Raw genomic sequence first — 14,362 nt, forward strand, 5'->3', positions numbered from 1 at the left:
GCCTTTGGAGTATAATGAGTTTTCCAGACCCACAGTTTTGAGATGAGGATACTGTTCCCTTGCTTGAAGACGACTTTAATCAAGCTTTTTCTTTCCAATCCACTCCTGTTCTATCGCTCACAACCCCCTCCTCCTGCTCTGTCTTCTTCCTGTGAAGAACGGCTTGCTGTGATGTGCAGAGTTTGTAAGTGGCTCGGTGTTTGCCCCTTTTTCTTTAGCACTAGCTCATCATCATCGCTGCTTTTGGCTGCTAATCTGAGTGCCCTTCTCCTTCCCTCCCTCCATGGCAGTCTTGCTTCTGATGCTGCAAAGAGATGCTAATTTGCATCTGTTCTTGCTTATGACTTTTGTTAGCGTTGGCTAACAGGATGTTGTTGCTTTCTTCACACTGAGGAAAGAATCCAGTGCTGGCATTAATCACCCTGCTTGCATAACTAAAACTCTCAGGATTACTTGATTTGGTTAACTTCAGCAAACAGCCGCCCAACTGACACGCACATACACACTGTCATTTTCTGACTTGTATTTGCTTTTCTTCACTCATCACATTGCACTACCAGCTCAGTCTCACTTTGCTTTCAGTGCACATGCTGCTTCAGTTTATTTTATCTTCAAAAACAGACTTGGCGTGATCATCTAACTCATACTAGTAGTTTTTAACAAGATGTTTTGATAAAGGTTGATATTTACACTTCTGAGTATGTGAAATGCCTTCTTGAGTGAAGTAAATGTAGAATTTAGGGCAATATTTCTTCCCATGTCTGTAATGTATAATACATGCCATAACAGTAAGTCTCTACCTTTTTATGGCTCCTTATATTGTAGAGTTGGGAGTTAAAGGGTTCCTGTGAACTAAAGTCATCCTCGTTAAAGCTGCTCTTTTTATTCATTTTTAATTCTCTGGTGAGTCCCTCAGACTTATCTAGGTCTGTTTCAATTACTTAGGATGGGTTATTACGGTTAACAGTTAAAAGGAATCAAAAATGAATAACATTTATGCAAGTTCAGGTACCGCGGGTCATAATCATCCATAACCATTTTTATGGAGGATTTAATAACTTCATACAAAATGGATGAGGTTAATAAAAGAGCCATGTGTCATATTTTGTAAATTATTTTAATTTGGCTTCATACAAGCCAACCTTTTGAATGTATTCAGGCACATATTAAACCAAGACATTGGTTTTGTCAATGCACATAGTAATTTTATATTGCATCCATATAAATCCAAAACCAGTCTACCTACTACATGGGAATTAATACCTAAAGTTTCTTTTATTCATTCAAAAGTAATAAAAGAAAAATGGTGCCTCATGCTTTGCCACAGGAAGCCTCATTGAAGTGGCCGGTTTCGCTCATTTCCAGCTGCATATTTTATTTTTAGATTTTGCTAGAGTAGCTTGTAGGATACGGTTTAGTTTTGTTTACCTTATACTGGGCCTTGCTGCTCCTCCCACTTTCAAGCAGCTTTGTTCTGATTGGTGCCTTTTGTAAACAGACAGTTTGAACAGCACGTGGGTGTGGCTTCTGTGCCTGAGATGACTGCTAACATTACAGTGTCTCGAGCTTCCAGGGATTGTTATATGGACCTCTCTTATTGGAAAATGTTGCCATATTTAACATGAACATCCACCCCCAAAACTTTTTTAACACAGATATGACAGGAAATGGTAAAAGAACAATGGATCCCCTTTAAGTGGCTCCTGCCTTTAACGAAATGCCCTGACCTTTGGTTTTTTTTGTTTTGTTGTTGTTTTTATTCATTATAAAATTAAAAACAGTGGCTGGTGTAAAACCGTTCCCTGAGTTGTTGCAGCCTGTGGCAGGGCCTGTATGTTGTAGGGTCCAGAGTGATTCTCCCTCCTTTAGGTTTGCTCTGACCGCATGGTTCTGCATCATGAGCACGGGTCATGCACACATAGTGCGCTCAGTTAGTGCCAAGCAGTCTTAAGGCTGCACAGGTGTCGTGTACACATGAAATTAGCTGAAGTGTGAGTTTTGTGTGCATTCACGTGTTCACCGCATGTTTGTTTCTTCTCTCAGGGGGTCGATGACCAGCTTGGAGTCGAGCCACAGCGGCTTCTCTCAGCTTAGCGCCGCCACCACCAACTCCAACCAATCCCAGTCCAGCTCCATGATCTCCAGGTAGAAACTGGTGTCAGAGGACTTCAATTCCCCAAACCCACGTCCCCCCTCCACTGCCCATACCGTCAACACGGACGCCAACTTTTCCTATCCCCATACCCTTAAACCATCATCTTTGGACTCTGTTCCTATTGCACAGCCAGTCTCTGTGGAACTGATGCATGCTTGCACAAACGGAAGACAAAGAATTTAAAAAAAATTCTGAGGCAAAAAGAAACTAAATGTACAATTTAAAGGGCTGATTTTTGCACAAAGGGTCATATATTTTCCATGCCTGGCATCTCAACTGGGCAGCAGTTTGAATAAGACCATCAGCAGAATGTTTTGTGCACGATGGAGCGGATAAAGGCCAGGAGGTGAGGAGTGGTGCCTTTCAGGCACCAGAAGCTGACAGAAAGCAATATTCTCATCCTACGGAACAGGATGACGACACTGGAGGCGCTGTTACATATATGCATTTACACGTGCACACACATACACAGTACCGAGGCGACGCATACCTCATTCATGTGCGTCTGCTGATAAAGACTGGATGAGCTGTTACATACGAACGCCACTCGGGCACAAACGCACACGAGAACGTTTGACATGGAAAAAAGTTGACAGTGTTTGCCATATTGTTACTGGAGGGTTTATTGTCTCTGGGGAGCTGTATATAGGTCAAATGTGGGTGGGGTGAACATCTAATAGATCTGGGTCAAATAAGATCAGCTGTCTGTATCACAACAGTACAGGTGTCAGTGACTTCGGCAATTGACAGGTAAAATCTTCCCGGCGTGCTCCTGTGGCTGAGTTGAGCTTTCTGACACTCATTGCATTGCTGTACAGGTTGCATCACATCTTTTGAATATTTGACCCAGATCTGACGCTTAGCAAAGTAAATCCACTAGAAGCAATAACACAAGTTTGACTTTCTACTGTGTGAAATATTTCTATTTAACGTGAAAATGTATGAGGAGAATAATTTACGGTGGCCCCAAGGTGCAAAACGCAGTAACAAAAGTAAAAATGCTACATTTCAGAAAACAGGATGACAAACCTTATACCAGTAACATTTCTGAAAACGGGACATTTGATGCATTTTTTTTTTTTTGAATTGGCAGAACCAAAGTACCTGATGTTACAGTGATGTCATTTCCTGTTTCAGTAATACTTTCAGAGGTTTGACATGAATTTAAAGTTTGAAAGGATGGAATAAAAAAGTTGATAAAGGACATTCAGAAATGAGTATTATGAGAGTCAAAGACTTCAACTATCAAAGCGATGTAGGCCCAGTGCTGAATAACCAAAGATAAAAAGGCAGCACTCACAATACTTCAGGCGTAAGTTGACAGATCCCACATTTTCTGAGTCATTCCTGTCATGTGACTAAACTTGACTCATGTTTGACATGATTGGTAAAGGTGACTTATTCCTGAGGTCTTGTGCGAGTGCTACCTTTTTGTCTTTGGTTATACAACACAGAGGCCGTACTTTGCTTAAGAAATGTTTGCGCTCTGGCTACAGTCCTAACCAGCATGCACACGCCGCCCTGTTATCTCGGTGTGTTTTCAGGGTTTGCAAGGACATTTTAAAGTCGCGTCAAAAAGTACATCATGATTGTCCTTTGACTTTGGTTCGGGTATTTCAAAAACAATGTCTTTACCTCGTTTTGTGCAGTGAAATGTTGTCTTTTTCTTTTTAAGTCTGCTTTGCACCGCTGGGCCAACGTCATCACTGGTGCAGATTGCAGATGAACTTTTTCTTGCGTACAGGCGCACAGACGGGCAAACTCGAGTCGGTAAACGGCTGAATTCTGTGGCACCACCGTTTCTCGTCTACAGACTTTTTGTCAGGAGTGAAACAAAAATAATTTGCCAGATTTTCTCCTCGACACGTGCTCTGTCCTCGTAGTAAGGGATGCACTGACTGTGAAATACTAGGCCGTAATCCAGCACTGATACTGACATTTTTTATTTTTTTTTTTAGTCTTTATATTGTTTTTTTTGTTCCAGGTGAAAGAAAAAGAAAAAAAACTTTATTTAAAAAAAAAATGCATGTGTTTTAGCTCTTCATGGAACAGTTTTTGAACATTTAGCCAGCGCAAAAGTCAGTAACGCCATCTTATCAGCTGATACTTGGCTGATTCATCGGTGCATCCCTACCTCATGCTTTGAAAATATATGTATAAAAATAATCTTAACGTGGAACGGCTGCAGTTCGTTTGCTTTCTGTCGAGCGTCTGCACATTTGAGGAACTCAAGTTAAATGAAGCAGTCAAGGAAATGCCTTGTCACTGATTGGTGAATGTGCTACTGATTGGTTAGCAAGCGCCAGCCAATGAAATGCCTGAATTTGGATGGTTGTGGTGAATTGGGCGGAACTGCCATCATTACGTTTCCAGAGTGATGTAGATTTCAGTGTGCTTTAGGGGTGAATGTTTCTTTTCGTGATTTATCATTTGACGGCGCGCCAGTAGACCACATTGATACTGTACAAGTGCTAGTGTTGGTTTGTTTGTGTTTTGGAGACACTTGATGGGTGAAGTCACGTGGTGATTGGGTTTACGGATCTCTTATTTAAGATTTAAGATATAGCCATTTTAAGAGCCATGTGTCAATAAATAATACCATTTTAGCCTTTGTAAGCATCACTTAGTCACCACTGTAACAGACAAGCGATCGTGAGTCAAATGAACATTTCATTTTCTTTTTTAAACGTGTTCTATTTGGTTGATGAGCATTGATTACTTCGCACAGATCAGACTCCCCGTCGAGGGCAGAAATGTTCAACTTTGCCAAGAGTCATTGGGTGCTGTTGCCATGGTTACACAGTGCAGCTGACAACAACGGCAAAAAAATAAAAGCGGGGGGTTTTTCCTCATAGATATATACACACAGATGCCACACTGGTTGTTGCTCCTCACTGTAATGACTCCACGCAGCACCACGTTGCTCGGGGGGAGCACACATCTGCACACGATCACGGATTGTTGTACCTCGCTGAATTTTCCACAGATTTTCGAGCAGTGTTTATGATACATGTGCTGAAACGGTTAATAATGCTTAAAATAACGTTACAGTCCGGCAGCTGCTTCTTTGTGACACTCTGCTGTAAAAAGCAACAGGATTACTCCATCACTTTAACGTGTCTACTGTTCCGTCAAAGTCTGACTTGAAAAGAGAGCTGCAGATGAGCCAGTGTTGGTCTTTCTCTCACTCCTGCAGTCTGTCTTTATTCTGTGGGACTCTTTAAACAAAACAAGTCCCACCTAAAGCAGCTCTGTAGGTTTCTGTAGCTACAGTTCAGGTATAGGTCACATGGGTTTCTAGAGTCTTTCTAGAGCATGTTGGAGCTCTCGGACCGAATATCAGATCAAATATTTAATGATAAATAAAATACGAATCTCCTTTTCTTTAGCTGGTATATGACAGTGTTAGCTTGGGACTACTTTTTAGTATACCAAATTAAAGACATTCGTAACGGTAAAACAAGTTCTCGTCTGTGGAAAGTTTTAGCATTTCTTTCAGTGAAACATCAAAAAGAAGCACAAAAATTTGGCGTTATTTATAGGACTGGATGACAGGAAATGCTCAGAGCTCGTGAGCAAGACAGCTGTGGCATCTGTGTTCATATGTGTTTTCCCTCCTATGGAAAAAAGGAAAAAAAAAAAAAAAAGGACCTTGCCTGTTTTTGATACACAAAACTGCTTTTTTTTTTTTTTTTTAATAGTTACTGGTTAACTTGTGGTATCTACATGTCATTAACTGCAATAACATGAATTGTTTTACTGAGTGGCCCTCTTCGTGATGAGGGCTACAGGTGTGTGATGGGGTAAAGGGGTGAATGTTAATTACAGTGGGGGGAGGAAGATGCCTGTAAAATGTGTTTCTCCACTCTTCTCTCGGCACACTTGACTTCACCTGGTTATTCCTTCAGGCGATTTGATCTTCATCTCTTCACAGGTTTGACTGATGAGGCAACAGTTCAAACCTGACTACTGCTTTATATTCCTTTTACTACTCTCACACTTTCACACTCCAGTTTTGTGTGTAGATCTTAGAAAGCAGAGTGGACCTTTTTCTTTTTTTTAAATTGAAGCTGTAGGCATAAATAAGTGTGCTCAGATGGGATGGGTTTTCATTTCCATTTCAGTTAATTCTCTTGAACACAAGAAGTTTAACCTGCTTCTCTGACTTTAGCTGTTGGAGGGTGAGCGCCTCTCACCAACATCTCACTGAAAAATGAGGGCTATAACTGTCTGTCGTGACTGTTCATCACATTCGTCAGTCTCTCTGCTCCGTGTTCATCTTTGCATATCTTCTCTTTACCTTTGTGTGAGATATTGTGTAAAAAAGGATGTTTGGATTAATGAGAAAATGGTGGCTTTACATTTTTCAGCATTAAACTTGAATTATAAGAAACTGCAGACTCCTGTCACGCTTTTTTACGTTCTGTATCAAAATGTTTTCATTGCCTAGAACTAAAAATTGCTTTCCCATTCCTTGCAATCATCTGTTAGTGACATGGTTAATCTGTGAATTTACAAATACGGGCCTCATGCTGCATCTCCAGCTCCACTAATGATCAAAGGTTCTCTGCACTGAGTGACCTGCATTTCATCACTGACAGTTCATCATCTCAGATTCTGTAAAATGGAAAATTAACGTCATCACGTGGTGCTTGTTTCCTTTAATGTAAAAATAATGTTAGAAAAAACAGAAACGGATACATAAGATTTTAACAAGATGAAGGAATAGAAAGTGTAGCACACAAAAATGTCCTGGAGAAGGAAGACCAGATGTGCTGTAAGTGTGAGCATCACCTCAGCACATTGGATTGCAGACCAACTGCATCTAGTGGACATCTAGCATTACAATTGCTTTTAAAGAAAACAAAACTAAATGGAGACGCGTCAAGGTTTTCATGTGTGTTCGCATATTTGTCCTCAGCTTGCTCTTAGCCCATGACTACACATACATCATACCAACACCACTGTCACATTTGCTAATAATGGCACGATAGCAGGTGACGAGTTCAACCTCTGACTGTGTGATGTTGTCACAATAATCTGGACTTAAACCCAGTAAAAAGCAGAGAAGCAATGTAGCCTTTAGAAAACTGAAGCATACTGAGCACTTTGCTTCAGGCGTACAGGTGGAGGAAGTGGAGAGCTTTAAGTTCCTTGGTGTGCACATCCTGGTCAATCTCACCCACACCACACATATCTCCCATCGGGTGGGGAAAGGCTTTACATCCTTAGGAAGTTAAAGATCATCTCTCATCACCTGCTGACCAGCTTCTCTCAGTCAACAACAGCGGGCCTCGTCATCTAGTGCTGCATGGTGTGGTTCATCACAAACAGAAAAGACCTGCATGGGTGGTTCCAGACGTGTGACACTATCGCTCGGTGAGATTTACACAGGATGAGTGCCAAAAAAAAAAGAGCCACCTGTAAGTTTAATGGATTCATCATCTACATCACCTGAAGCGATGACACAGTCCTCTGGAAATAGAGCTCAATCAGAAGCAGAACTCACAGATTACAAATTACAAAACAGCTTCTTCAAACAGGCAGTCAAATACATCCCCCCTCTTCTTCTCCTATTCTACCGCAATAAGCCCCTACCCCGAGAACTACAAGTGCATTAACCCCTGTCCCTCTCATTCTTCATTTTTTGCACTGTATATTATAATCATCATCCACTATTATTTTGCATATATTACCTCACTGTTTGTATCTTTATATTTTCATATTAATGCTCTTGTCTGTTTTGATGTTGCCGCGAAAACTAGTTGTTTTAAACATTAACAATAAGGATTTATTTATTAATTTCCAAATGTGCTGCTTTTATGTGCACATTACAGATTTATTGTTGTACAAGTGTTCATCCTGCAAATCTTTCAATTTCAATTCTGTTTAGCCCCTTAAAAAATAATTGTTATTATTTCTTATATTATAGAAAATATCAGATTGCCTCAAATGTTCAATGATAGAATAAAGGTTCATTAAAATAACTATGTTTGTCAAAAAAAAATAAGCAGTTGTAAACATTAGAATGACACCATCACCTTTTCAGATCTGGCAGGAGCTCCTTTGTGTTACTTACCTGGTGATGTGAGGATTGTTCTCTTCAAAAACAGATCTTTGGTGCTCTTATTTTGAGGTTTTCCCCCAAACTGACTGTAGAGGGCAGCATGTCCCATCCCAGGATACAGCCTGGCGGTCTTTCAGCAGAAGAAGAAGAAACAATTTTTGCCCGGGTTGCTAAAACATCACTTTTATGTTATAGACGTCGATCAAACCAGCGCTAAATGATTTGTTTTTTGCTAACCTAACGAGTGTGAGATACCTGAAGGAGACGGTGGTCGCTTCCTTGTAAGTAAGAACGTGTTGCTGAACATTAATATTCAGAGATCGTGTGTCAACATTAGCCATCGTGCTAGCATTAGCGGCTCCGGTGTGATGCGTTTGTGCTCCTGTCAGATCCGCAGGATGAAGGTGAAAATCAAACAGTGGAACGGGGTTGCCTCCTGGCTCTGGGTGGCCAACGATGACAACTGTGGGATCTGCAGGATGGCCTTTAACGGCTGCTGTCCTGACTGTGAGTATCAGAGCTAATAACATAGCACTAAGTAACGAGTGGCTGCATTAAAGATGCAAACATAACAAAACAAGATTGTTCTTTGGTGGGTTTGCTTCTAATACATATAACGCTTTATGTATTATCCGACCGACAATATGCCAAATTTATCCTGGCCCTCCTGTTTATACAAACTAAGTAGTGAGAACGGTGGCAGAGACGGGCAAAAAAATCACCACTCTACAAAAAAACGCTTCTACAAGCTGTGGAACAATTTTAGACTAGAAAGTGCATTTTCTGAAGAAACTGCAGTGTGAATGCTTGAATCTGAATGTATGCACTGAAATGAATTAATTGCTGAATTTTGAGTTAAAAATATTGAATGAGATTAAAAAAAAACAAAAAAAACGAATTTAACCTGAAAACAAAGGTGCTGAACTGCTAAAAGCTGAAGGTTACACAGAAGAAGGAGTTGGAAAAAAACTGAAAATGTTTTAAATGTAAATTAGAAAACCCTAAGAAATGAGAAAAGAACATTTAGAGTCAGAAAACATCTGAATGAATATTAAAAGGTCATATTCTTTGAATCACTGAATGACTCAAATGTGATCCCTCCACTTTGATCCACACAGTTTAAAAAGTTTAAATGCCTGAGCTTTGAAAGACACGGTGTTGGAAAGAGAACAATAATGGCGACAATTTGAGGGTAAAATGATGGCTGTGACACTGTGGACACAGCAGCAGTTGAAAGAGAAGTGCTTAAGATGAATCTTGGTACAGTGGCAGGCAGAGCTCGTTAAGCAGGCAGGTGTGAGCCTGGTTGCTATAGTGACCGCACCCAATGGCTCCATACACACGACACAGACATGCACCTCACTTTTGCTGCTTAAAATGAACAGAAAAGTCAGGCCGAAACAAATCGTTCCCATATGAAAAGTACAAGTCGTATTGACGAAATTCTTTCACCGTGAGCGACAGCAGCTTCTAGTCTACTGAATTCTCAGTTTTCATGCCTGTGGAGTTTATTATATGGACGTGGTGACAGTGTAAAGACACCATGCTCTTCTGATTTTCAAACGAACCTTCTGAGCCATTTTAACATTAGAGTCTATGGAAGAGTTGGAGGGAGGAGGCTGTGCATTGGTGACATTTACGAAAGAACCATAACACCTAGTACAATAGTAAACACATTGGATGAAAGAGGACAGCCATGGCTACGTTTTGAGGGTAAAATCATACCTGTAGAGCAAACGCTGTGGACACAGCAGCAGTTTTAAAAAAGATTTTAAGATTAATTTTTTTGCTCCTCTCACTCTAGCAGTTGAGCTGCCTCACTCTAGCCCCAACATTCCGTCCCATACACACCCATTATAAACTCTGAAACGGGTGAAAAAACATCATGAAACTTAAACTGGAACTGAAGAAAAAGTATAAAAGATATTGAAAAGATAAATGCAAGTTGAATAGTTGAATGTCTTGTCTTCGTTTTAAAGTTTGAATGGTGGCTCTATGTCAATGTATGTGGAAGTAGTAAGAGTTTAAAAATGAGTAAGTTGAATGAGGATTTGAAGGGTCTCCCCATTGAAATACATTATAAATTTTTGTTGAATAAAGTTGAATAAAATTAAAAATATAAATGTTAAAAATATGAAAAATGGAAGCAGTGTTGTCCAAAAGAATAGGAATCTAACGGTGTTGGAATGGTTTTTCTAAGTTGAACGGTTTTGAAGGAGTAGGATTACAAAAAACGTACGGAATACAGAATAAAATATAATAATAATAATAACTAGAAAGTGCATTTTCTGAAGAAACTGCAGTGTGAATGCTTGAATCTGAATGTATGCACTGAAATGAATTAATTGCTGAATTTTGAGTTAAAAATATTGAATGAGATTAAAAAAACCCCCAAAAAAAACGAATTTAACCTGAAAACAAAGGTGCTGAACTGCTAAAAGCTGAAGGTTACACAGAAGAAGGAGTTGGAAAAAAACTGAAAATGTTTTAAATGTAAATTAGAAAACCCTAAGAAATGAGAAAAGAACATTTAGAGTCAGAAAACATCTGAATGAATATTAAAAGGTCATATTCTTTGAATCACTGAATGACTCAAATGTGATCCCTCCACTTTGATCCACACAGTTTAAAAAGTTTAAATGCCTGAGCTTTGAAAGACACGGTGTTGGAAAGAGAACAATAATGGCGACAATTTGAGGGTAAAATGATGGCTGTAACACTGTGGACACAGCAGCAGTTGAAAGAGAAGTGCTTAAGATGAATCTTGGCACAGTGGCAGGCAGAGCTCGTTAAGCAGGCAGGTGTGAGCCTGGTTGCTATAGTGACTGCACCCAATGGCTCCATACACACGTACACAGACATGCACCTCACTTTTGCTGCTTAAAATGAACAGAAAAGTCAGGCCCAAACAAATTCTTCCCAAATGAAAAGTACATGTCGTATTGACAAAATTCTTTCACCGTGAGCGACAGCCATGTCTAGTCTACCTAATTCTCAGTTTTCATGCCTGTGGAGCTTATTATATGGACGTGGTGACAGTGGAAAGACACCATGCTCTTCTGATTTTCAAACGAACCTTCTGAGCCATTTTAACATTAGAGTCTATGGAAGAGTTGGAGGGAGGAGGCTGTGCATTGGTGACATTTACGAAAGAACCATAACATCTAGGACAATAGTAAACACATTGGATGAAAGAGGACAGCCATGGCTACGTTTTGAGGGTAAAATCATACCTGTAGAGCAAACGCTGTGGACACAGCAGCAGTTTTAAAAAAGATTTTAAGATTAATTTTTTTGCTCCTCTCACTCTAGCAGTTGAGCTGCCTCACTCTAGCCCCAACATTCCGTCCCATACACACCCATTATAAACTCTGAAACGGGTGAAAAAACATCATGAAACTTAAACTGGAACTGAAGAAAAAGTATAATAGATATTGAAAAGATAAATACAAGTTGAATAGTTGAATGTCTTGTCTTCGTTTTAAAGTTTGAATGGTGGCTCTATGTCAATGTATGTGGAAGTAGTAAGAGTTTAAAAATGAGTAAGTTGAATGAGGATTTGAAGGGTCTCCCCATTGAAATACATTATAAATTTTTGTTGAATAAAGTTGAATAAAATTAAAAATATAAATGTTAAAAATATGAAAAATAGAAGCAGTGTTGTCCAAAAGAATAGGAATCTAACGGTGTTTGAATGGTTTTTCTAAGTTGAACGGTTTTGAAGGAGTGAGATGCCAAAAAACGTACGGAATATATAATAATAATAATAATAATAAAGATTCGAATAACAATACTGTGAATGCTTTTCAAGCATTCACACTAATAATAATAATAATAAAGATTAGAATAACAATACTGTGAATGCTTTTCAAGCATTCACACTAAAAAATGTTCTTCAAGATAAAATTGCAATGCCTCAGAATATCGCATCGTCTACAGCACATAATATCTGTGTGAAGGGGTTATGGGCAAAAATCAATATTGGATACCTGTGATCATTGGGCTGTACTGCATTTAAAAACAGACCCGATTCTGTCATGGAAATCACTGCAAGGGCTCAATAACATTTCCAGAAATCACTGTCAGTGAAGACAGTTTTACCACAAATATCCACAAATCCAGGTTTGTGTCATCCAAAGAGCAAACTGTATGTGAACATGATCAACGATGATGATGATCATCATCAACATCTCCTCCGGGCTCATTCAAAATGAACTGAGGGGAAGTAGAAAACCTGTTCATAGGTCAGATGAATTGAAATTGTCTTTTGGAAAACATGGTCACCACATCCTCTGGACTAAAGAGGAGAGGAACCTTCCTAGTTGTTAACAGCACAGATGCTGTTGACACGGTAGCATGGAGGAAAAGGTGTCGCTTAGAGGCGACTGAAAGAAATTGATTTTGGATATCTGTGGGTGAAATTAGCTTCTTGTGTTGTCTGGGCTCAGCCTTACGGACAGGATGAGCACTTTAGTCAGGAGACGCTCAAAGCAGAACCTCAGCTGCTCTAGATCGAAAGGAGACAGTTGAGGTTGTTCTGGTGGTGTTTCAGGCATGTCCAACTGGGAGGGGGCCCCGAGTTACGATGAAGAGCTTGACTGTATCACTGATAAGTGGTGGTGGAAAATGGATTGATGGCCGCTCTAGTGACCCATCTTGGAGATCAACTCCAGCTGCAGTATCTTGTGGTATTGCCCGTAGGTTCTTTAGGTTGATATTGAAGACCGCCACAACAGCAGCTAGGCCTGTGAGCCACTCACTGGAGAAAAGGCAACACGGGAAAGGTCACAGGTAGCTGATTAACAGCAACTGAACTTTCAAAATAAGAGCAAATGCCTAAATTGATCGGGGATGGCACTGCTCACACAAATGGATGAAATGAGTTCTTAAATACACTTAAGTGGTCTGTGTGGGGAAACACTTGTATCCTCTTTTAGTATTACAAGAGGATATCTGCTAATCAGCAACTGAATGCAAAATCCTGCCCAGTCTCTCTAATGTGTGTGTTTGTTTGTTTGTTTGTTTGTTTGTTTGTTTGTTTGTTTGTTTGTTTTGCAGGCAAAGTGCCTGGGGATGACTGCCCGCTGGTCTGGGGTCAGTGCTCCCACTGTTTCCACATGCACTGCATCCTGAAGTGGCTGAACTCACAGCAGGTCCAGCAGCAGTGCCCCATGTGCCGGCAGGAGTGGAAGTTCAAGGAGTGAACCTGTGGAGGCGTCGCTGCCACAGAGACGAAAGGCTCGCTCGCAGACTTTTATGTAGACTGTAAATAAATCTGTGTTGGTACTTCTACTAATGCAGAACACACGCTGAATATGTTTTACTGTAGTGGATTTGTGATTAAATTAAATAAGAAAAAAAATGCGTTGTATTGAGTCTGTCTTGGAGGTCTGGCTGATTATTTCCTTGGATCGTGACGTTTATGACTTTGATTTCATGGCAGCTCCACACTGATGTATTATTTTTTGTTTGTTTGTGTAGCTTTTCATATTTCAGAACCTGTCTGGATAAAAATGGACAAAAAATTTACAAGGTTATCAAAACAATGCTACTTAAATATCTTCTATTCAATTTATCCCTTAACTCTTGAATGTCTCCACAAACTAACAAATTGTTTAAGTAAGGTCTTAAATAACTTAAATAACTTCAGTGCTCTTTAACAATTATTTTCTAATTCTGCACATCTAATGGAGCCATATAGACCATTCTTCCAGAACATATCCTCTTATTTACTGACACACTGGGGTTGGAGACATGTTTCCTGTAGATGAGCTTAGATCTGGGGACAATGAAGGCCGTAGCAGATGATTCACATGATTTTCATCCTCATCAAACTATACAGTGACCTCTGCTGTGCTGCGGTGGGAGATGACTCCCATCCGGATCCAGTTGTTTTATCAAGAACAAAGGTCCAACATGATCACTGTGTAATGATTTGTACTGACTGTTCCTTCCAGTGCTTTTTATTTCACCCCTCATTTAAGAGCCCATATATTTTTTCATCAATGATTAATAAAATGTTTGTACTGAAAAATTACAGTCAGTCATTCTAGATTTGCTCCATATTCTCACCTGGCTAAAGTAATTTAGTTTTATATTTTAGCTTTTGTCCTGTTTTTTTTTTTTTTAAGTTTAGTTTC

The 14,362-nt window shown here is 39.7% G+C and overlaps 2 protein-coding genes across 5 annotated transcripts in view; both read left to right on the top strand.

The window, feature by feature from the left end:
• The window catches only part of LOC147328526 (SEC14-like protein 1), a 36,333-nt gene extending 29,785 nt beyond the window's left edge, over window positions 1-6,548 (top strand). For 2 of the 3 annotated variants that reach the window (XM_086296957.1, XM_086296959.1), the window contains 2 exons: window positions 158-184; window positions 2,044-6,548. In XM_086296957.1, coding sequence (XP_086153083.1) covers window positions 158-184; window positions 2,044-2,149 — 133 coding nt within the window. In that variant the 3' untranslated portion in view covers window positions 2,150-6,548. The remainder of the gene's footprint in view (window positions 1-157; window positions 185-2,043) is intronic. The other variant, XM_086296958.1, reaches the window with a different exon arrangement.
• A 1,768-nt stretch (window positions 6,549-8,316) lies between these two features.
• Window positions 8,317-14,203, top strand: anapc11 (APC11 anaphase promoting complex subunit 11 homolog (yeast)). Of its 2 annotated transcripts, none has more exons than XM_086297709.1 (3): window positions 8,317-8,507; window positions 8,612-8,729; window positions 13,281-14,203. In XM_086297709.1, exons 2-3 carry the CDS (start codon window positions 8,621-8,623, stop codon window positions 13,424-13,426), a joined length of 255 nt encoding a protein of 84 aa, XP_086153835.1. In that variant the 5' UTR covers window positions 8,317-8,507; window positions 8,612-8,620; the 3' UTR covers window positions 13,427-14,203. The 2 variants fall into 2 exon arrangements, with proteins under 2 accessions (XP_086153835.1, XP_086153834.1); XM_086297708.1 differs by having other exon boundaries at window positions 8,325-8,503; window positions 13,281-14,197.
• Window positions 14,204-14,362: the final 159 nt, after the last annotated feature.

This window comes from Aulonocara sp. 'chitande type north' Nkhata Bay, linkage group LG6, assembly GCF_057382095.1.
Source record: "Aulonocara sp. 'chitande type north' Nkhata Bay isolate Kocher_YH1m ecotype deep benthic linkage group LG6, A_spYH_male_GT1.1, whole genome shotgun sequence".
NCBI classification, from domain to species: Eukaryota; Metazoa; Chordata; class Actinopteri; order Cichliformes; family Cichlidae; genus Aulonocara; species Aulonocara sp. 'chitande type north' Nkhata Bay.